This window comes from Hylobates moloch, unplaced genomic scaffold, assembly GCF_009828535.3.
Source record: "Hylobates moloch isolate HMO894 unplaced genomic scaffold, HMol_V3 SCAFFOLD_17, whole genome shotgun sequence".
Lineage (NCBI taxonomy): Eukaryota > Metazoa > Chordata > Mammalia > Primates > Hylobatidae > Hylobates > Hylobates moloch.
The window spans coordinates 51210136-51233547 of record NW_026652292.1 but is presented as its reverse complement, the minus strand read 5'-3'; the positions used below and the strand labels follow the sequence as shown (position 1 = coordinate 51233547).

General features: G+C 38.9%; 1 protein-coding gene across 3 annotated transcripts in view; it reads right to left on the bottom strand.

The window, feature by feature from the left end:
* PDS5A (PDS5 cohesin associated factor A) overlaps positions 1 to 23412 on the bottom strand; it is a 170916-nt gene that overhangs the window by 57670 nt on the left and 89834 nt on the right. For all 3 annotated transcript variants that reach the window (XM_032136154.2, XM_058429989.1, XM_032136155.2), the window contains exons 17-19: positions 14746 to 14861; positions 3978 to 4083; positions 1228 to 1388 (exon numbers count right to left, since the gene is read on the bottom strand). In XM_032136154.2, coding sequence (XP_031992045.1) covers positions 1228 to 1388; positions 3978 to 4083; positions 14746 to 14861 — 383 coding nt within the window. The remainder of the gene's footprint in view (positions 1 to 1227; positions 1389 to 3977; positions 4084 to 14745; positions 14862 to 23412) is intronic.

Sequence of the window (23412 nt, the reverse complement as noted above, 5' to 3'; positions counted from 1 at the left end):
TTTAGTCTTTCACCATTCCATTTACCAGACTGAGATTTTTATAACACTGGTGAATGACAAAGGAAGATAGTTTCAATCAAACTGTTGTTAAACATATTATTATTATTAGCCAAATAAAATAATACAGAAAGTCAACTTTAACCTTTCTTCTTGTTTTTTCTAGAGCAGTATAATCCAGTGATGCCATCAGAGTTGTTATTGAGGTCTTTAGCGTTGTGCTTTTCTGCTTTCCAGTGATTATCTCCTTTCTTCTCCATTAGTCTTATGAATAAAGTATTTTATTCCTCACATCCAAAGTTAACTCTTCCACCTATACTCATTTTCAACTGTTTCCTTTGGGGTAGAATTCCTCTAAGAATAGATCCTTTGCCTTAAAAAAATGTATAGGATTTCCTCCCTTGAAAAACTCATCAAAAACTATCCTATTGTGTCAGTGATCTTTTTTTTTTATAATGTATAAAGTTTATTATTTCTAGTCTATAAACTCCTTGAGGGCAGGGACTGATTGTGGTAACTTTTTATTATTAGCCAGAACAATGTGGAGAATGAAGAGAATGTACAATGGACACTGCATTATTTCACAAGTTAAACTATTAGCTCACAAATTTAATAAAAACTTGAGGAGACCACTTGTCCTATGATTATCATGTGAAGAAAATGGTATGTAGTTGAATATACCCTGAACTAACTGCAAATATCCTGAACATATGATTCAACAGCCATTTGCAATGTACTTTTTCCTTCAAAAGATGTCTTCTGCATATTTTAAGTCTAAATATAACATCTCAGCACAAGTTTCACCTTAACCTTTATAAGATGCCAAAGTGAACTATTTGCCCCATTTTTTGGTAGGATAGCAAAGTGACAGTTACTGAATTTATAACCCATTTATAGAAAAAAAGATGAATATACATGGATTAGAAAGACATTAATCATAAATATAATAAAACACTAAATTCTGTGGTAACTTTTGATTCTTAATATCTTAAAATAATTTTGTTATAAACAAACACGTAGTTTCAGTTTATTCTGCTGCCTACATTCTAATGGTGGGAGAGGGGAGTGAGACAAGGGAAAGACAAAACAGAGGAGGACACAGAAAAGTAGCTTCTAAATCAAAGTTGTCTTTCCTCCCTCCTATCTTCCTACACAGAAGGAAAACAATGATTTTATGGTTTCCACACTTAGAAACTTTTGTATTTACCATGGGAGAAAAAATGTACTCACGATCGTATCTGGGGAAGGTCTGTTTCTATTTTGTGACCTGTATTTCTAAAAATTTGAATAGCAGCTTCTGCTACCTTGTCATCCTCCATTCTTAGGCACTGTAACAAGGACTCATATGTCTCTGCAGAGTGGAACGAGGTAGGATGTGTAAAAGACAGAACCTGAAAAAGTAGATACAGCTTTAGAAGTACAGACAATAGTTTTAATCCATTAAAAAAGAATTACTTCCTGCCAAAAAAAAAAAAAAAAATTAAATTCTGGGGTAAATATGCTACCTACACAGAATAGAGATACATCTTCTAGCCGTCCTTGCAGTTAGTTATGGCTAATTAGACATTATCAGAAATACTGTATGGTGTGGTAGCTTCCAGTTATTTCTTGACACAACTGACAGACAGCCTTTGTCCTATTTTCTTCTTCACCTCTTAGTCTACTCTGCTACTTAGAATACAAAACACATGGCTCCTTTTTTATGGAATGTGATTTACAATATTAATAACTATTATCAGTTTATAAATATATTGTATTTAGGTGAAGGAATGCTTACTTGAAATAAAACCTCCATACGTAATGACTCAATATTTGTGTAATGTAAACAAAATGCTAACTCAGAGCTTTCTTTGACTGGCAAAAAGATAATCTATGAGAAATTTTTTTTTTCTTTTTTTGAGACAGGATTTTACTCTGTCTCCTAGGCTAGAGTGCGGTGGAACGTCACAGCTCACTGGGGTCCCAACCTCCCACCTCAGTCTCCTGAGCTGAGGCTACAGGTGCACCACCATGCCCGGCTAAATTTTTTTGTTTTTTTTGTAGAGATGAGGTCTAGCTATGTTGCCCAGGCTGGTCTCCAACTCCTGTGTTCAAGAGATCTTCCTGCCTTGGCCTTGGCTGGGATTACAGGCGTAAACCATTGTACCCAGCCAAGAAAATACCTCAAGTGAAATCTATCACTCAACATAATTATCAACAAAGAAGCCACTATTGTGAACTTTTAATTATGATTACAATATATAATTATTCCCTTATTATGACACAAACACGAGCCTGTCCTTAAATAACTTTTAGCAAGTTAGATACATGTCTAAAGAGTTAACCTTCCATAAAGTAGAAACAATTCAGTTAGTGTAGTATCAAGATTAGGGATGAAAATAGAGAAGCAGGGAGAAAGGGGAATGAGCAGGTGGTCTTCATTAATTTTTCAATAAGCACTTATTTAATGGTCATTAAGTGCAGACACTGTGTCTCATTTGGCAAGGTTTGGAGTGATAATATTTACTTATGTGGTTTTAATTACTTACAGAAAATTGGAGAATTAAATTAGAAAAACGTAATAAAAAGCAATCTATTGGCCGGGTGCGGTGGCTCATGCCTGTAATCCCAGCACTTTGGGAGGCTGAAGCGGGCTGATCATGAGGTCAGGAGATCGAGACCATCCTGGCTAACATGGTGAAACCCCGTCTCTTCTAAAGATACAAAAAAAATTAGCCAGGCGTGGTGGCAGGAGCCTGTAGTCCCGGCTACTTGGGAGGCTGAGGCAGGAGAATGGTGTGAACCCAGGAGGCAGAGCTTGCAGTGAGCCGAGATCGCGCCACTGCACTCCAGCCTGGGCGACAGAGCAAGACTCCGTCTCAAAAAAAAAAAAAAAAAAAAGCAATCTATTAAAAAATGTTACCTTAAAGGTGGTTTCACTTTTAAAACAACTTAAAAATACAACTCAGTTACTAAAAACATAATTAAAATCTTATTCATGAGGCATTATATCAATTCTATCAATGAAATTTTTTTTTCTTTTCTTTTTAGATAGTCTCACTCTGACGCCAAGCTGGAGTGCAGTGGCACGATCTCAGCTCACTGCAACCTCCACCTCCCGGGTTCCAGTGATTCTCCTGCCTCAGCCTCCAAAGTGGCTGTGACTACAGGTGTGTGCCACCACGTCCAGCTAATTTTTGTATTTTTAGTAGAGACAGGGTTTTCCCATGTTGGCCAGGATGGTCTCGATCTCTTGACCTTGTCATCTGCCCACCTTGGCCTCCCAAAATGCTGGTGTTACAGGCAAGAGCCGCAGAGCCCAGCTCAATGAAATGATATTTAGGACCCTCGGAATATGATCCCATCATTCTTTTTCTATCTAACATCGACTGCACTGGTTTGTCTCTTCTCCTGTATGTCACAGTGGTATCATGTCTCTTTGCCTTCAATTTCTTCCCTTTTACTCAATCCAATGAACGCTCTATCAAGGGCTGCAGCTGGTTGTAAGCCAGGTTAAAAGCCCGTGACACTACCTTTCTTACCCAGTGGCACTCGACAATCTGGAACCAACCTTGTCTGCCATCATTCCCCAAAGCACCCCTTTTTTCTAGTCATGCCAGTCTCCCAAGAATCCCACAAATATACCAAGAAATACTCCCTTTAATGATGATATTCCCTCCTCTAGATTTAGTCACATACCCTGGTCCACAAAGACTAAAGTCACATCTTGCTATCACTAAGTTAAGAATAGGCTGTACAGTAATCACTACCAAGCATAGAAGGCATGGAAATGATAAACAGTGAAACAAATATTAATTTATAATGTAAAATAATTATATTATGATGTAAAAACATTACTTTTACATAATCTGATTTCCAACACAAGTTTTAAATCTTTCAAATAGTTTCCTGTGAAATAAGCCTGACTCTTGCATATCCTGAAGGGAAGGCAAATTATGACCCCACGGAAATACATGGCAACAAAACTGTTTCAAAAATACCTTAAGAAGTTCAAGTCCTGAACGGATAGCTGTATCTGGACTTACACCCTCCTCTTCATCATCTGCTGTCCCCTCTATTGATTTATTCATCAATTTCACTAGTGCACTATAAAAAGAAGAAAATATAAATCAGTATACTACTAGAGTAGTAACTATATCCTAATTACACTGTGACAGAACATATATAGAACCTTAAAATATTAAATTCAAAGGAGTTTCTGTGGGGGGAAAAAAGTTCAATCTTATCCTCTACTTGATAACTAAATTTCTACTTAGTTTATCCCCCTAAAAAACTTAATGAATAAGAGTAACTCTTCTAAAAAATAACAAAACTAAAATTAAATGACACAACACTCTGGTAATATATTCAGATAGGTAATTTTATATTCATTTCCATATACACAGAGATCATTTTCAGTTTTAAGAAAAATAATAATATAGTAGTTGCTAAGTGGGCAATGAAAATTGACTCAAAAAAATACAAATAATAAACATACACATGGACAAATGAATTAATCACTGGTAATTTACTGAATCAGTAACTTTATTTCTATAAACTTATAGCAAAGAAGCAAGTCATCGGAAGCATCATGCTATATTTATAAAGATTCATTAATTAGAAACAATTTAGTTGTCAAAAATTAAGGAATTAGTTTTTCAAAACACCTACCACCAGGAAATAGAATATTATCTGGTCAATAAAAATCAGATGATGTAGCAACATGGTACTATTTTAAGTAAAAACAAATGTGACTTCTGGTTTTGAGATCAGTAAACTGAAGAAGATATTACCCTATTATGAGAACATTTAATTATTATTACAAATGTACAAGACAAGATTTTGGTTAATTTTTTTTCCTTTGGTGTTACGTCAAAGTATTCATTTAAAAAAATTTAAGTACCAAATATGCATAGGATGCAGACGCTGAAATTCTTTTCACTTATAAAAAATTAACAAAAATTATAAATATTCATGGGGTACACGGTGATGTTTCCAGACATATAATGCATGGTGATCAGATCAGGATAATTAGCACATCCATTATCTTAAACACTTATAATTTCTTTGTGTTGGGAACATTCAATATTGTCCTAGCTATTTGAAACTATGTTTTGTTAACTATAGTCATCCTACTGTGCTATGGAACACTAGAATTCATCCGCCCATCTAGCTGTGATTTTGTATCCTTTTTTGTAATTTTGTATCTCTCCCTAATCCTCCCTTCCCACTACCTTTTCCAGCCTCTTGTTTCCTCTGTTCTATTCTTTGCTTCTGAGAGATCTACTTTTTTTTTTAGCTTCCACCTACCACTGAGAACATGTGGTATTTAACTTCCTGTTTCTGGCTCATTTCACTTAACATAATGTCCTCCAATGCCATTCATACTGCTGCAAATAACAGCATTTCATTCTTTTTTTATGGCCAAATAGTATTCCATTTATCTATGTACCATATTTTTTTACCCATTCATTCCTTGGACACAGGGTGATTCCAAATCTTGGCTATTGTCCATAATGCTGCAATAATAACGGGTATACAGATATCCCTGATAAACTTATTTCTTTTGGATATATACCTAGTAGTGGGATTGCTGGATCATATGGTAGTTGTATTTTTTAGTTTTTTTCTGAGGACCCTCCATACTGTTCTCCATAATGGCTGTACTAACGTACAGATGTTGAAGTTTAAACTAAGTTTAGCACTTACTTTTCTTTCCCCTCTTACATGACAAGAATTATTTTAAAATTCAGTATCTTCAGTTAATTTGATAACATTAAAAAAACAAATTGCTGTATATGTGTATAAAAATTAACTTAAAGTATAATATACCACATAATTCCTTGAATTCAAATGTACAACTCAATGGTTTTTACTATATTCACAGGGTTGTACTACCTAACTATAGAACATCCCATCACTATCCTAAGTCAAACGCTTACCTGTTAGCAGGAACTCATTCACCATTACTCCCTCCAGCCCTAAGCATTTACTAATCTATTTTCTCCCCTATACACTTGCCTATTCTGAACATTTCCTATTAATGAAATCATACAATTTCATAGGGTTTGGCTGTGTTATCACTCAAATCTCACTTTGAACTGTAATAAGCCCCACATGCCAAGGGCGGGGCCAGGTAGATAATTGAACATGGGGGCAGTTTCCTCCATATTGTTCTCGTGGTACTGAATAAATCTCAGGAGATCTGATGGTTTTTTTTTTTTTTTTTTTTGAGACGGAGTCTCGCTCTGTCACCCAGGCTGGAGTGCGGTGGCTCAATCTCGGCTCACTGCAAGCTCCGCCTCCCGGGTTCCCGCCATTCTCCTGCCTCAGCCTCTCCGAGTAGCTGGGACTACAGGCGCCTGCCACCACGCCCGGCTAATTTTTTGTATTTTTAGTAGAGACGGGGTTTCACCGTGGTCTCGATCTCCTGACCTCGTGATTCGCCCGCCTCGGCCTCCCAAAGTGCTGGGGTTACAAGCGTGAGCCACCGCGCCCGGCCGATCTGATGGTTTTATAAAGGGGAGTTCCCCTGCACATACTCTCTTGCCTGTCGCCATGTAAGATGTCCCTTTGCTCTTGATTTGTCTTCCGCCATGATTGTGAGGCCTCCCCAACCACATGGAACTGCAAGTTCATTAAAACCTCTTTCCTTTATAAATTACCCAGTCTGGGTGACAGAGCCAGACTCTGTCTCAAAATAAATAAATAAATAAGTAAAACAAAATAAAAATGTAAAAATCTGAATTTGCATTTCCGAAATGAGTATTAATACTAACTGTCCTTTCTTGTGCTTATTTACCATCTTAACTAGTACCTGTTCAAATATGCCCATTTTAAAACTGAGTCATCTGTCTTATTGAGTAGTCAGAGTTCCTTATATAGCCTGGATATAATCCTTTACCAAATACATGCTTTTCAAGTATTTTCTCCCAGTCTGTGGCTATTATGTTCCCTCTAAGAAATCTTTGCCTATCCTATATGTTTTCTGGAAATTCTAGCTCTGACTTTGTATTTTAAAGATTCGTTCAATTTGAGAAAATTATTCCAAATTGAGCTTTTTATTAAGAAATCCTACTAAACATTGCTTGAATTTAACAAAATTACAAGTGTGTTTCAAAAAAATTTATAAATATGTACATACATGGGATAGGTTCCATGCACACGATTATTTAATGAGTATTTATTAACTACCTGTCATGTGCTAAGTCTTATGGTCTACCTGAGAATACAGTATGAAATGAGAGACATAATCTCTGCTACCATTGTAATGTTGGTAATCACCAGTATGTGTCAAGGAGCTATAAGCGAAAGACCAAAGTCTTCAAACCAGGTTCACAGTCCTTCCTCTTATATTTTTCCTCTTTTATAAATTAAATAAATAATATATATTTCACAGGGCTATCATGATGCAAAAGATGATCTCAACTGCCTCTTCAAAACTGTTTGGGAAGTCTACGCTATACAACCACTGTTACAAATCTTCACCATTCTAACCGAAGTCTTCATCTTTAACAGAAAGGAGAGTAGTAATGGAAGCCTTGAGTGAAAACTCTTCTAATTTTCCATACCTATCTTCTAACCTCCTCTAATTTGTGTGTATTATTTTGTCATGTCATAGGTTAAGATGTCCTTCTTCCTGCTCTGCTTCCTTAGGAATGCTGCTCCCTCATACCTATATTCCCCTTCTCTTATCTGCAATCTGTCTTCTTTTCAACTACCATCTTTAAAAAAAAAAAAAAAAAAAAAAAGATGGAGTTTCACTCTTTTTGCCCAGGCTGGAGTGCAATGGCGCGATCTCAGCTCACTGCAACTTCTGCGCCCCCCAGGTTCAAGTGATTCTCATGCCTCAGCCTCCCGAGTAGCTGAAATTACAGGCACGCACCACCATTCCTGGCTAATTTTTGTATTTTTAGTAGATATGGGGTTTCACCATGTTGGCCAAGCTGGTGTTGAACTCCTGACCGCAGGTGATCCGCCCACTTCGGCCTCCCAAAGTGTTGGGATTACAGGCGTGAGCCACCGCGCCCAGCCTTCAGTTAGCACCTTTTCAAGGTATTTAAATATTCAAAATTATTTAGTCAAAAACAACAGCAGAAAATTCTTCTTCAAGCTTACTCCCTTTCCATCATCTTATTTTTCTGTTACTTTTCTTTTGAGGCTCAAACTCTGACTTTAGCCCAGTTTTTTTGTTTTTGTCTTTTTTGGAGACAGTCTCATTCTGTTGCCCAGGAGAGAGTGAAGTGCCGTGATCTCAGCTCACTGCAATCTCTGCTTCCTGGGCTCATTCTTCCACCTCAGCCTCCCACATACCTGGGACCACAGGCGCATGCCATGGTGTCCTGCTAATTTCTGCATTTTTGTAGAGATGGGGTTTTGCCATATTGCCTAGGCTGGTTTCTAACTCCTGGACTCAAGTGATCCACCCACCTCTGCCTCCCAAAGTGCTGGGATTACTGGCGTGAGTCACCACACCCAGCCTTCTCCTTTGCTTTTTTTTTTTTTTTTTTGATACGGAGTCTCGCTCTGTCACCCAGGCTGGAGTGCAATAATGTGATCTCGGGTCACTGCAACCTCCACCTCCTAGGTTCAAGTGATTCTCCAGCCTCAGCCTCCTGAGTAGCTGGGATTACAGTTGCGTGCCACCACATCAGGCTAATTTTTGTATTTTTAGTAGAGATGGGGTTTCACCATGTTGGTCAGGCTAGTCTCAAACTCCTGACCTTGTGATATGCCCACCTCGGCCTCCCAAAGTGCTGGGATTACAGGCATGAGCCACCATGCCTGGCCCTCCTTTGCTTTTTATCTAAGATTGGTGCTGTCTACACTGACTGTCCCCACTGGTGCTGTCAATTTATCTCCTAAGCAGGGTTTAGAAGGGTGACAAGGCTATGTATCCCTTTAATATGCTCAAGCCTCAGTGTAGCCAAGTGGTACCTAGTGGCTTTCTATTGAGCTGGGCCAGTAAAAAACAGACTCAGCAGTCTTCTCTGCCTAAGTAACACTGATCACTTTCTCTGTGTACCATGACGTAGATGTTGGAAAGGACTGTCCTATGCCTTTCTGAATCCATGGCATTCTGGCTTTGTCCTTGCTACTGCACAGAAGCTGCTCTGTTCATTGTGATTTTTTCCCATTTCCTAATCCATTCGATGATTCTTAGTATTTAATCAACTTCTGGATATCATCTGACCCCTTTAGCCCCTCTTTGGTTTCTGTGATAACACTCTTTCCCAATTTTCTGCTTTTGACTATGTCTGCTCAAAACTTAAAAAAAAAAATTTAAGTCCGTTATCTTCTGCCAACCTCTTAATTGCTAATTTCCCTCAGGATTCAGTCCTCAACCTTTTCCTTTTTAAAATTTTACTTTCACCTGGGTTCCAGCCATCATTACAATGACTACTTCATTTTCATCTACTTCCTACAGACCATTAACTAACTGTAGCACACATATGTCAAGGTGTATGGACATATGTATGGGGGGGAAATGGATTATATTTAGAATGATTTTATATTAACCCCAATCCTTTCTTTCAAAATTCTAGGCCAGGCGTGGTGGCTCATGCCTGAAATCCCAGCAATTTGGGAGGCCAAGGTGGGCAGATTGCTTGAGCATAGGAGCTTGAGACCAGCCTGGCCAAGATGGTGAAACCCTGCTACTAAAAATACAAAAAATTAGCCTAGCATGGTGGCGCACACCTGTAGATCCAGCTACTCGGGAGGCTGAACCCGGGAGGCAGTGGGGGCAGTGAGCCGAGATCGTGACACTGCACATTCCAGCCCAGGTGACAGAGCAAGATTCCTTCTACAAAAAAAAAAAAAAAAAAGGAAAAGAAAAAGAAAAAGGAGAAGAGAAAAAAAACTTAGGCATGGTGGCTCATGCCTGAAATACCAGCACTTTAGGAGGCCAAGGTGGGCAGATCACTTGTGCCCAGGAGCTCAAAACCAGCCTGGGCAACATGGCAAAACTGCTTCTTCTACAAAAGAAATTTTAAAAAATTAGCTGAGCATGGTGACGCACACCTATAGTTCCACCTACTCAGGGGGCTCAGGTCTGAGATCGTTTGAGCCTACACAACAGTGAGCCAGGGTCGTGCATTTCAGCTGCATTTCAGCCTGGGCGACAGAGTGAGATCGTGTATCCAAAAAAGTAAAGAGAAAAATAAAAGAAAATCTTCATTAAAAAGGGCTGGGTATAGAGGCTCACGCCTGTAATCCCAACATTTTTGGAGGCCGAGGTGGGTGGGTCGCTTAGGTCCAGGAGTTCGAGACCAGCCTGGACGGCATGGTGAAACCCTGTCTCTACCAAAACCAAAACAAAACAAAAAAAAAAACAAACAAAAAAACACCCTCACAAAATTAGCCAGTTGTGGTGGCATGTGCCTATGGTCCCATCTACTCTGGAAGCTGAGGGAGGAGCATCACCTGAGCCCAGGAGGTCAAGGCTGCAGTGAACTATGATCATGTCACTGTACTCCAGCCTGGGTGACACAGCAAGACCTTGTCTCAAAAAAAGAGAAAGAAAAAAAGTCAATTTTGATTTTTTTGTATGTTGAGAGATGAGAGATAGGGGTCTAGTTTCATTCTTCTGCTAATCAGTTTTCCCAGCACAATTTATTGTAGAGACTATCCTTTCCCTCCTTGTATGTTCTTGACACCTCTGTCAGAAATGAGCTGGCCGAAAAAGCACGAATATGTATCTGGGTTCTCAATTCTGTTCCTTTAGATGTGTCTAGTTTTTATGCCAGTATCATGTTGATTTGGTTACTGTAGTTTTGTAGTATATTTTAAAGTCAGGTAGTTTGATGGCTCCAGCTTTTGTTCTTTTTCCTCATATTGCTTTGGCTATTTCAGTCTTTTGTGGTTCCATGTAAATGTTAGGATTGTTTTTTCTATTTCTGTGAAGAATGTCATTTGTATTTTGATAGACACTGCATTTAATCTGTAAATTACTTTGAGTAGTACTGTCATTTTAACAATATTGATTTTGGCCGGGCGGGATGGCTCACACCTATAATCCCAGCACTTTGGGAGGCCAAAGTGGGCGGGTCACCTGAAGTCGGGAGTTTGAGACCAGCCCGACCAACATAGAGAAACCCCGTCTCTACTAAAAATACAAAATTAGGCGGGCGCAGTGGCGCATGCCTGTAATCCTGGCTACTCGGGAGGCTGAGGCAGGAGAATTGCTCGAACACGGGAGGTGGAGGCTGCAGTGAGCCAAGATCGCGCCATTGTACTCCAGCCTGGGCAACAAGAGCGAAACACCATCTCAAAAAAAAAAAAAAAAATTTTTTTTTTTTTTTAAATTTTTCCATTCCATGAGCATGGAATATCTTTCCATTTTTTGTGTGTTGTCTTTAATTTCTTCCATCAGCGTTTTAAAATATTTCTTGTAATAGATCTTTCACTTATTTGGTTATTAGGTATTTAATATTCTTTGTAGCTATTGTAAATAAGATTGCTTTCTGGATTTTTCAGATTGTTTGCTGTTGGCATACGTAGATGCTACTGAGTTTTTGTATGTTGATTTTGTATCCTGCAACTATACTGAATTCATTTATCTGTTGAAAACAGTTTTTCGGTGGAGTCTTTAGCTTTTTCTGTGACAATGTCATCTGCGAACAAGGCTAATTTGACTTCTTTCTTGCTAAATTTGGATGGCCTTTTTTTCTTTTGACTAATTGCTCTGGCTAGGACTTCCAGTAATTTGTTCAATAAAGGTGGTAGAAGTGGTTTCCATATCTTATTCCAGATATTAGATGAAAGCCTTTCAATTTACCCCATTCAGCACAATGTTCGGTGTGGGTGTGTCACATATGGCCTTTATTATTTTGAGGTATGTTCCCTCTATAACTATTTTGTTGAGGGTATTTATGATAAAGTAATGTTCAATTTTATTGAATGTTTTTTCAGTACCTATTAAGATGACTATACGGTTTTTATTCTTGGTTCTATTAATATGATGAATCATGTTTATCGATATATGATTTATGAACCATCCCTGCATCCCTGGGATGAATTCCACTTTATCGTGATGAATATTTTTAATGTGTTATTGAAAGCAGGTTGCTAGTATTTTTGAGGATTTTTGCATCTATGTTCATCAGTGATAGGCTCCTATCCCTCATCTTTTAAAAAAATCAAATCAAAATGGATTAAGACCTAGTGGATGAAACTACTAGCTGAAAATGCTAGGATAATGCTTAAAGACATTGATCTGAGCCAAGTTTGTGTTAACATCCCCAAAGCACAGGCAACCAAAGCAAAAACAGAAAAATAGGATTACAGTAAGCTAAAATGGTTCTGCACAGCTAAGGGAGCAATAAAAAAAGTGAAGAGACAACCCACAGAATGAGAAAATATTAGCAAATTATCCCTGTGTCAACTGATTAATAACCAGAACATGTAAGGAGTTCAAACAACTCAACAGCAAAATAACAAAACAAAACAAAACAAAACAAAAAAACACCAGACAAAAAATCAAAACCACACACACAAAAATCCAATTTAAAAGTGGGAAAAGAAGCCAGGCGCAATGGCTCACGCCTATAATTCCAGCACTTTGGGAGGCTGAGGCAGGCAGATCACGAGGTCAAGAGATTGAGACCACCCTGGCCAACATGGTGAAACTCAGTCTCTACTAAAAAACAAAAATTAGCTGGGCATGGTGGCGTGCACCTGTAGTCCTAGCTACTCGGGAGGCTGAGGCAGGAGAACTGCTTGAACCTGGGAGGCGAAGATTGCAGTGAGCCGAGATGGCGCCACCGCACTCCAGCTGGCAACAGAGCAAGACTCCGGCTAAAAAAAAAAAAAAAAAAAAGGCTCTTTATCAACAAGACAGAGAATAATAGATGCCGGCGAGGATGTAGAAAAAAGTGAACCCTCGTACACTGTTGTTGGGAATGTAAATTAGCATAGCCACTAAGGAAAACTGTATGGAGGTTCCTCAAAAAACTAAAACTACATCTACTATGTGATCTAGCAATTCCACTACTGGGTATATATTTTTTAAAAAGGAAATTAATATATTGAAGAGATATCTGCAGTCCTATGTTTATTGTGTCACTATTCACAATAGCCAAATATGGAATGAACCTAAGTGCACATCAATGAATGGAGAAAATGTGGTATATATGTACAATGAAAAATTATTCAGCCATAAAAAAAGAACGAAATCCTGCCATTTGTAGCAACACGTATGCAAATGGAGCTCATTACATTAAATAAAACAAGCCAAGAACAAAAAAAAGACAAATACTGCATATTCGCAGTCATATGTGGGAGTTAAAAATGTGAACCTCATGATGACACAGTAGACTGGTAGTTATAAGAAGCTGGGAAGGGTGAGAAAGGGGGAATAAAGAGAGGTTAATTAACAGATGTAGAACGACTAGTGTTTTAGAGATTGGTAGAGTGACTATAGTTTTCTAGCATAAAGATGAATATTTAAGGTGATGTATATCACCAATACACTGACTTGATCTTCACAATTTGTATAAATGTATTAAATTATCAGACATAGCCTGAATATATGTACATTTATTATGTTATGGGCTGACATGTGTTTCTCCCAAACTCATATGAATTCTAATCCCCAGTATCTCAGAATGTGACTGTATTTAGAGATAAGGCCTTTAAAGAGATAATCAAGGTAAAATAAGATTGAATGGGTGGGGCCTAATCCAATATGACTATTGTTCTGCAAGAGATTAGGACATAGACATGCTGGGAGAGAAAAGACCACAAGAGGACACAGTGAGAAGGAAGCCATCTGTATATGAAGGTGAGAGGCTTCAGGAAAAAAATTAAAAATTGCTGATACCTTGGATCTCAGGCTTACACCTCCAGAACTGTGAGAAAATAAATTTCTTTTGTTCAGGCCAGGCACTTTGGGGTATTTTGTTATGAAAGCCCTAGCAAATGAATATAATCAGCATTTCAATACAGCCACATCAGTGATTCACCTAAGGTGAAATAAACAGTGAAGCTTGAGCACTGGAACTGATCTCTGAATTCTAGGCTGTTTGGAAAAAAAACCAACAAGTGCTGCATAGTAACTGAATATGGAAAGATATATAGCTTATCTACTGGAAAAATGATTGGTGCAAGAGAAAAGCATTACTAGAAGTTTGAAAAGTCTGAAATCATGAGAATACGTAATGAAAAATCAATAGCTCTTAACTAATGTCTATGACGCCAGGCTGCTTACCTTTTATATATTACCTCAAATTAACATAATCATCCAACAAGAAGATTTTATGCCCATATTAAAGTTGAAAATAAATGAAAATTCAAAGACTTTATCCAAAGCCACAAAGTAGACTTATGTTTTGAAACAAAATTTGCCTAAAGATAATCCTCTCCACTTTCCAATATGCCATTCTGTTCTCATACATCAAATGAACAGTGGTATATATAATATGTACTACAGAATATTATAGGGCCATTAAAATGCTTAAGAAAACTCAGAGGTTGGTCAACAGCCACACAGATCTAAAATATTCCTTTTTCTGTCTTTCTCTTTGTTCTAAGTTTTCTTTAATGAGAACGCATAAGCTAAAAATAAACATAAGCAGTCTTTAAAAACAGAAAGCATTATATAAAGCTAAAGATGATAAAATGAGAAGGCTTTCCCTTCAACTTGAATGATGTACACCCCTGTGATTAAAAAGAGACATACAGAGGTTTTTAGGAGCCCAGAATTTAAATTAACAACATTGTAGTTTCAGATTATTATTTATTTTTGAGCGAATATACTTCTTGGCTTACCTTATGGCTTCTGAATCAATGTGCACAGGTGCGATTCTTTCCAACAGAAATTTGACCATCTCTAGAAAAGGATTTGTTGGTTGCTTAGGATTTGCAAGTTTCCGGGCTATTTCTCTCTATAGAAAGAAAGGAGTTTTACCAAAAATGTGACTTGTTTTCATATTTTTGAAAAGAAAAATGACTGTAGGCCAAACAAAGGAACTGAAATATTCAAAACCAGCATAAGTGGTTAAGAATTGTCTGCTGTAGGCCCTGACTAAAACTTTTACACCCACCAAGCAATGACTGCAAAATCTGAACAGCAGAGAAAAGAAGTGGATGATGTGGTTTCTGAATGAACACAGCCTTGCCTCACAATTCTTCAATGAAATTATTGGTTAATATAGCAACTTTTTTTTTTTTTTGAGACGGAGTCTAACTTTGTCACTAGGCTAGAGTGCAGTGGCACGATCTCGGCTCACTACAACCTCCACCTCCTGAGTTCAAATGATTCTCCTGCCTCAGGCTCCAGAGTAGCTGGGATTACAGGCACATGCCTCCATGCCCAGCTAATTTTTGTATTTTTGTAGAGATGGGGCTTCACCATGTTGGCCAGGCTGGTCTCGAATTCCTGACCTCAAGTGATCCACCTGCCTCGGCCTCCTAAAGTGCTGGGATTACAGGCTTGAGCCACCACGCCTGGCCTATCGCAACCTTTTTAATACTCTAATTTAGAATAAAAACAATTTGTACTTTTACGGGTATGCTTTATTGGTTTTAATTCATAATTTGACAGAACATTGTGTTTTGTTTCAGTTAAATTTTTTTTTTTTTTGAGCCAGAGTCTCGCTCTGTCACTCAGGCTGGAATGCAGTGGCACAATCTTGGCTCACTGCAACCTCCGCTTCCCGGGTTCAAACAACTCTCCTGCCTCAGCCTCCATAGCAGCTGGGTTTAAACATGCATGCCACCATGCCCGGCTAATTTTGTATTTTTATTAGACACGGGGTTTCGTCATGTTGGCCAGGCTGGTCTCGAACTCCCGAACTCAGGTGATCCACCCGCCTTGGCCTCCCAAAATGCTGGGATTATAGGCATAAGCCACTGTGACTGGCCAGTTAATTTGTTTTTTAAAAAATACATATTCAGGCTGGGCGCGGGTGGCTCACGCCTGTAATCCCAGCACTTTGGGAGGCTGAGGCGGGTGGATCACCTGAGGTCAGGAGTTCGAGACCAGCCTGACAAACATGGAGAAACCCCGTCTCTATTAAAAATACAAAATTAGCCGGGCTTGGCACATGCCTGTAATCCCAGCTACTCGGGAGGCTGAGGCAGGAGAATTGCTTGAACCTGGGAGGCGGAGGCTGCGGTGAGCTGAGATCATGCCATTTGCACTCCAGCCTGGGCAACAAGAGCAACTCTGTCTCAAAAAAACAAAAAGGCCGGGCGTGGTGGCTCACGCCTGTAATCCCAGCACTTTGGGAGGCCGAGGCGGGCAGATCACGAGGTCAGGTGATCGAGACCATCCTGGCTAACACAGTGAAACCCTGTCTCTACTAAAAATACAAAAAAAATTAGCCGGGCAAGGTGGCGGGCGCCTGTAGTCCCAGCTACTCAGGAGGCTGAGGCAGGAGAATGGCGTGAACCCCAGGGGGCGGAGCCTGCAGTGAGCCGAGATCGCGCCACTGCACTCCAGCCTGGGCGACAGCGAGACTCTGTCTCAAAAAAAAAAAAAAAAAGAAAAAGAAAAACATATTAGTACATATATAAATACTTGCAAAATTTTTCAGTTCTGGAAGAACATAGGTGGAGGATAAATGAGAACCCTGTACACCCCTGTAATTTTATTTATAAGTTAGACATATAATTATGGAAGGCTGATGGATGACCCCAATAATAAAAGTAACTCTCAGCCAGGAGCAGTGGCTCATGCCTGTAATCAAAGCACTTTGGGAGGCCAAGGCAGGTGGATTGCCTGAGCTCAAGAGTTTGAGACCAGTCTGGGAAACAGGCAAAACCCTGTTTCTACCAAAAAATACAAAAAACTAGCCAGGCATGATGGCGCATGCCTGGGGTTCCAGCTACTCAGGAGGCTGAAGTGGGGGGGATCACTTGAGCCTGGTAGGCAGAGAGGTTGCAGTGACCACCTGAGATTGCACAGCTGCACAGACCCTGTCTCAAAAAAAAAAAAAAAAAACAAAAAAAAAAAACAAAAAAGTTAACTATCCATTTAAGCTCAAAGATTATGGTATTAGGCCAGGCGCAGTGGCTCATGCCTATAATCCCAGCACTTTGGGAGGCCGAGGTGACGGATCATTTGAGGTCAGGAGTTTTGAGACCAGCCTGACCAACATGGTGAAACCCCATCTCCACTAAAAATATTAAAAAATTAGTCAGGCGTGGTGATACATGCCTGTAGTCCCAGCTACTCGGGAGACTGAGGCGGCAGAATCACTTGAACCCAGGAGGTGGAGGTTGCAGTGAGCCGAGATCACACCACTGCATTCCAGCTTGAGCCACAGAGTGAGATACTGTGTCAAAAAATACATAAATAAATAAATAAAGATTATGGTATTAGATCAAATGTTCCTACCAAGAAAGACATTCTTGCTGGAAGTTTCTGAAGATGAGGACTTAGTAATTATGGAGACTGACTCCTCCAAAGACAGAGTTAAATTTATAACGTGCTGGACACTTGGGAAAGAAATTTAAGAACAACGCTTTTAATCATAAAAATGCATAAATAGGTATCTTAGCTGAGGAGATAATGAACATTAAATATGTGTTCTAAACTACAAAGCAATAACAAATTATATAATTCTATTTATAAGATTTTCTCGGCCGGGCGCAGTGGCTCACGCCTGTAATCCCAGCACTTCAGGAGGCCGAGGCGGGTGGATCACGAGGTCAGGAGTTTGAGACCATCCTGGCTAACATGGTGAAAACCCATCTCTACCTAAAATACAAAAAAAAATTAGCTGGGCTTGGTGGTGGGCGCCTGTAGTCCCAGCTACTTGGGAGGCTGAGCCAGGAGAATGGTGTGAACCCGGGAGGCAGAGCTTGCAATGCAGTGAGCTGAGATTGCACCACTGCACTCCAGCCTGGGCGACAGAACGAGACTCTACCTCAAAAAAAAAAAAAAAAAAAAAGATTTTCTCATAAAAATATATTTTAGTGAAAGATGTTCAGAACAAAGGAGAAAAGATTTCTACTATAAACTCAGTTATATCTTGATATAAATTACAAAGGTTAAATTCGATATCATATATATTTGTTAATAGTCTAAGTCCAAAGGACTGAGATTCTGAAGGAAATTTCTTAGTCATTAGCAGATGTCTAACTCATTGTAACAAGCTGTAATTAGCTGAGCAATATTTCAGCATTAGAGAAAAGAAAAATATTCAGTGGTTAATCCCTTACATACTTTCCTGTAAACTACAGGTTCACATTTTAAATCTGAATTTAAATACTATACTGTCTTTAGAAACCTTATGGGAGGAAATATCCCTAAAAGGGGATTATTTTCCCCTCTAGTACAGTTAGGTTGCTTTAACCTAAGAAAAGTATGTCACAGATTATCTAACAACAATATGACTACTGGAAAACTGCTAGGCAAACTGTATTACCAGTGCCGTAGAAAAGGTCAATAATAAATAAAAAAAGTAGGCATTAGAAAAGGCAATTATGATATGTAAACATAGAAAGAATTTTAAAAGTGCTGAGGGAAAAAGAAGAACGCACAATCATTTAAATACAGTAACAGAAATACATCTACATATATAAACGCTAATACTAGATAAACGGTTTTTAAAGTGACACTTTTGTATTCTCACATAACAATCTTACATTGAGGTAATCGCTCATAACAATACTTTACCTTTTAGGAAAGGAGGGTTGGCAGAAAGTTTCAAAACAAAACCAAATAGTTGTCTGTATGCATGACAATGTTTTGGAAATTTCTGATCAAATCTATGGTAGCAATGTATATTAATACTACTACTAGTATATATTTATTAATTGCATACATTGTTTAAGTACTCAAGAAATATCAAAAAGATTAAGCTTTATTTTCAATATGCTTATAATTTATCAATCCGATTTTTAAAATAAAATACTGAAAAAGCTTAAAAAACACTGTGTCCATATTTTACCCCTTTCCTCTTTGTACATCTTTTTCTTTTGACAATTAGAAAAAAAATTGTTTTAGGCCAGTCACATGGTTCATGCCTGTACTCCCAGCACTTTGGAGGGCTGAGGCGGGTGGGGTCAGTAGTGCAAGACCAACCAACATGGTGAAACCCCGTCTCTACTAAAATCACAAAAATTAGCTGAGTGTGGTGATGCATGCCTGTAATCCTAGCCACTCAGGAGGCTGAGGCACGAGAATCACTTGAACCTAGGAGGTGGAGGTTGCAGTGAGCCGAGATCCCACCACTGCACTCCAGCCTGGGTGACAGAGCGACTCCATCTCGGAAAAAAACCAAAACCAAAACCAAATCTTGTTTTAAAAAGGTATTCTTTCATGTGCACACTTATTATCCTTGTGGCACAATTACTGTTATCATGGCTACTGAAAATAAATTTGTAGGAAATTTAACATTATCAATATTTGTTGCAGCTGGAATCAGTAATCCAGATAAGGATAAAGCGGTTTCTTACAAGAAGCAACTTCCGGCCAGGGGCAGTGGCTCACGCCTGTAATCCCAGCACTTTGGGAGGCCGAGGCAGGCGGATGGCCTGAGATCAGGAGTTCGAGACAGCCTGGCCAACATGGTGAAGCCCCATCTCTACTAAAACTACAAAAAAATTAGCCAGGCCTGGTGGCGGGCGCCTGTAATCCCAGCTATTCAGGAGCCTGAGGCAGGAAAATTGCTTGAACCTGGGAGGGAGAGGTTGCAGTGAGCTGAGACCACACCACTGCACTCCAGCCTGGGCAACAAGAGTGAGACTCCGTCTCAAAAAAAAAAAAAAAAAGGCAACTTCCAAAGTTTTAACTTTCATATTACAATGACGTGCATTATACTCACTGAATTATAAAAAGATATAACTAAATGGAAATAGGGCTGAGGCAGGAGGATCACTTGAGCTCAGCAGTATGAGACCACCATGGGCAACACAGTGAGATCTCATTTCTACAAAAAATCAAAAAATTAGCTGGGTATGGTGGCACACATCTGTAGTCCCACCTACTTGGGAGGCTGAGGTAGGAGGATCACTTGAGCCCAGGAGGTCAAGGCTGTAATGAGCTATGATCACACCACTGTACTCCACAGGCTGGGCAACACGGTGAGACGCTGTCTAAACACACACACAACACACACACACAAAGAGAGAGAGACAGAGGCCATTCTCAGATTTGTCTTCTCTTTCATTTCTTCTTCAAGTGATGTAACTGTGCTAATACATAGAACCAGGCCTGAATCTCAACACTTCTGAACACAACTGCAAAGAGGCTATCTTCTTCCCTAAAGCATCTCCTCTGATATCCAGTCAGCCAAACTGAAAATATAGCAGTCGTTCTTCACACAATGGTCTAATTCCTATTCATCCTTTAAGACTCAACTTAGGAGTCACTTATTCTAGAAGAAGCCATTCCTGGACCTATTTCCACCCCTGCCTGGAATGAGTAATGCTCCTTTATTTTACCAAAGCACACAATTCAATGGAAATATTTGTCAGCCTCTGTCACTTATTCTGCAAGCTCCATGAGAAACTATGTATTATAAAATTTATTTAATCATGCAGTGAATTGTAACAGTGTGTGATCAAGAAAGATATTTGGACTTCTGAAGATACAATGCATATCCAGGTAATTAGGTAGAGGAGGGTTTTTAAAAGTGTAGTCCATAAACCACTCACGTTGAGACTTGGTTAAAAGATGGAGAGATTCATGATGCTACATCATACCTATTTTAAAGATCCCTACTCTTTGTAAGGGTAAGACCTATAAAAATGACCATTTATTGAAACCCTGCAGGCAGTGCAGGGGGGCCCTGCATTAGGCCACATATAAAATTTCATTTTACATTATTCTTTTAAAAATCCTATGAGGTTGATAATATTTATAGGTGAAGAAAATGAATAAGGAGGCTTGAAAATACTGAGTAACTTACTAAAGGTCATATTGGTAGTAAACGATATAGCTGATATTCAAACCGAGAACTGTTTCATTAAATGCTGAATAAACAAGCTTCCTGGAAAATATTAAAATTTGGGGACCACTCTCATAGGGGGGCAATGGAGCATAAACTAGGATGCACAGCTGAAGCTATGGCAAATATGTGGTCCTTCTCTAGGCAAGGTGTAGAAACCTAAAACCTGAATTCTAAAGGGAAAGTAAATCTATATATCACATTTCAATTCCACCGCTCACTCTCATTCATTACATCCCCCACCCCACACACAAATACACATGTCTCAGTTGATAATCTTTGCTCAAAGTATTTTTGCTAAGATTTTTCAGAAATGGAACTTGGACAAAGAGGGAAGAAAATATGATTTCTATGCCTACTGACTCTCATACCAAGTAATATCTACCTCTTGAGAAGTGAGATATGATTTTAATTTATGAAAATAAGGAGGTAGTGATAAATACACATTAGGGTACAGAGAAGGAATTCTCAAGGATGGAATGCAAGCTACACAGAATGAGAGAACTAAATTTTACATTTGCATATTTTTCTTTATTCTTCTACATCAGAAGAGGAATGGGGCTATTAGAGGAAATATGTAAATAATATTCAGTAGCCCATAGGGGAAAGGACAAACTCATAGAGGTACTCTAACAGAGGTTGTTTTCATGTGTGCCTAAGGGGTATTCTAAGTCCCACTTTACATATGAGAACATATAGTTAAATAACATACTCAAGTCACACAATGCTAATATAAGAGCTAGGAAAGAAGGTATAATGAACTCATGCTCTTACCACTGCAAGTGCAGTATTCATTTCTACCTCACTGGTTCCTAATATCAAGAGCACTGATTGGCTATACTGTGTGGCTGTTGCATTCACAGTGTTAGGATTACAACAGTGAGCCACCGCGCCCAGCCTTTTCAAGCTATTTCATTGTCTGATCTAATTATAATAGTAGATTCTCTGCAGGACACAGTACTCTGGAACTAGAATTCTAAATGCCAAAGAAGTCAATGAAACTGTTAAGCGTTTTCAGCAAATTACTCAGCTCAGAAGTACAAAGCTTATTGGGCATGGTGGATCATGCCTATAATCCTGCTACTTTGGGAGGCCAAGGTGGGTAGGATCACTTGAGTCCAAGAGTTCAAGACCAGCCTGGGCAACATGGTGAAATCTCGTCTCTATTAAAAATACAAAAATTAGTCAGGCATGATGGTGCATGCCTGTAGTCCCAGCTACTTGGGAGGCTGAGGCAGGAGGGTCATTTGAGCCCTAGATGCAGAGGTTACAGTGAGCTGAGATTGTGTCATTACACTCCAGCCTGGGTGACAGAGCAAGACTCTATCTCAAAAAAAGAAAAAAATAAGTAAGTAAATAAAATTTTAAAAAGTGCAAAGGTTGAGGTAGTCTGGGCATTTGGCACATCCACATTCCTAGCCCTGAGAGATAAGCCCACTCTTCTCTTCCCTAAATTGGTTTTCCTCCCCATGTCCTCCTAATTATTGGTATTTGTAATGGTATTCAGATCTCTATGCTGAATAAAAGATACATGTTCTATGCAGCTAGACCTCTTTGCATATACATCTATTATAGTCCTTATCCTTTATAAGTTGTTTTAAAACTATCAACTCTAATCCCTTCTAGAACAAAGTTAGACATATGTAATTGAAATTACATTTCTCTTATTTGTCTCTATAAGCCTGGTCCCAAGCATAGTACTTGACATTTATGTGTAACATTGTGAGAAGGATTATTTATTTAAATCCAATAGGGCAGTGCAGGGCCCTTACACGGAGAAATACATACCCTCCCCCCGCCCACACACACAAAGAATTATCCATCACTCAATAGTGGAGACAGATTTTGAGAAATGTGTTGTTAAGGGAATTTCATCATGTGAACATCAGAGTGCATGCACACAAACCTAAATGGTATAGGGTACTACTGCTATGCTACAAAACTGGACAGCATGTTACTATGCTAAATACTGTAGGGAACTGTAACACAGTGGTATTTGTGTATTAAAACATTATCTAAACATAGGGTAAAAATATAAAAGATAAAAACACAATATAAACCATATAATAAAAATGCCATATAAAAGATAAAAAAACAGTACACCTACATATAGAGCACTTACCATAAATGAAGCTTACGGGACTGGAAGTTGATCTGGGTAAGTCAGTGAGTAAGTGGTGAGTGAATGTGAAGAAATAGGACATTACGGTACACTATTGTAGACTTTGTATATATAAACACTGTACACTTAGGCAGCACTAAGTTTAAACACTTTTTCTTTCTTCAATGATAAATTATCCTTAGCTTTTTGTAATATTTTTACCTGATGAACTTCAAGGGTTTGTTTTTGTTTGCTTGTTTGTTTTTGAGACAGAGTCTAGCTCTGTTGCCCAGGCTGGAGTGCAATGGTGCGATCTCAGCTCACTACAAGCTCCGCCTCCCGGGTTCAAGCCATTCTCCTGCCTCAACCTCCAGAGTAGCTGGGACTACAGGCGCCCGCCACCACGCTCAGCTAATTTTTTTTTTTTTTTTTTTT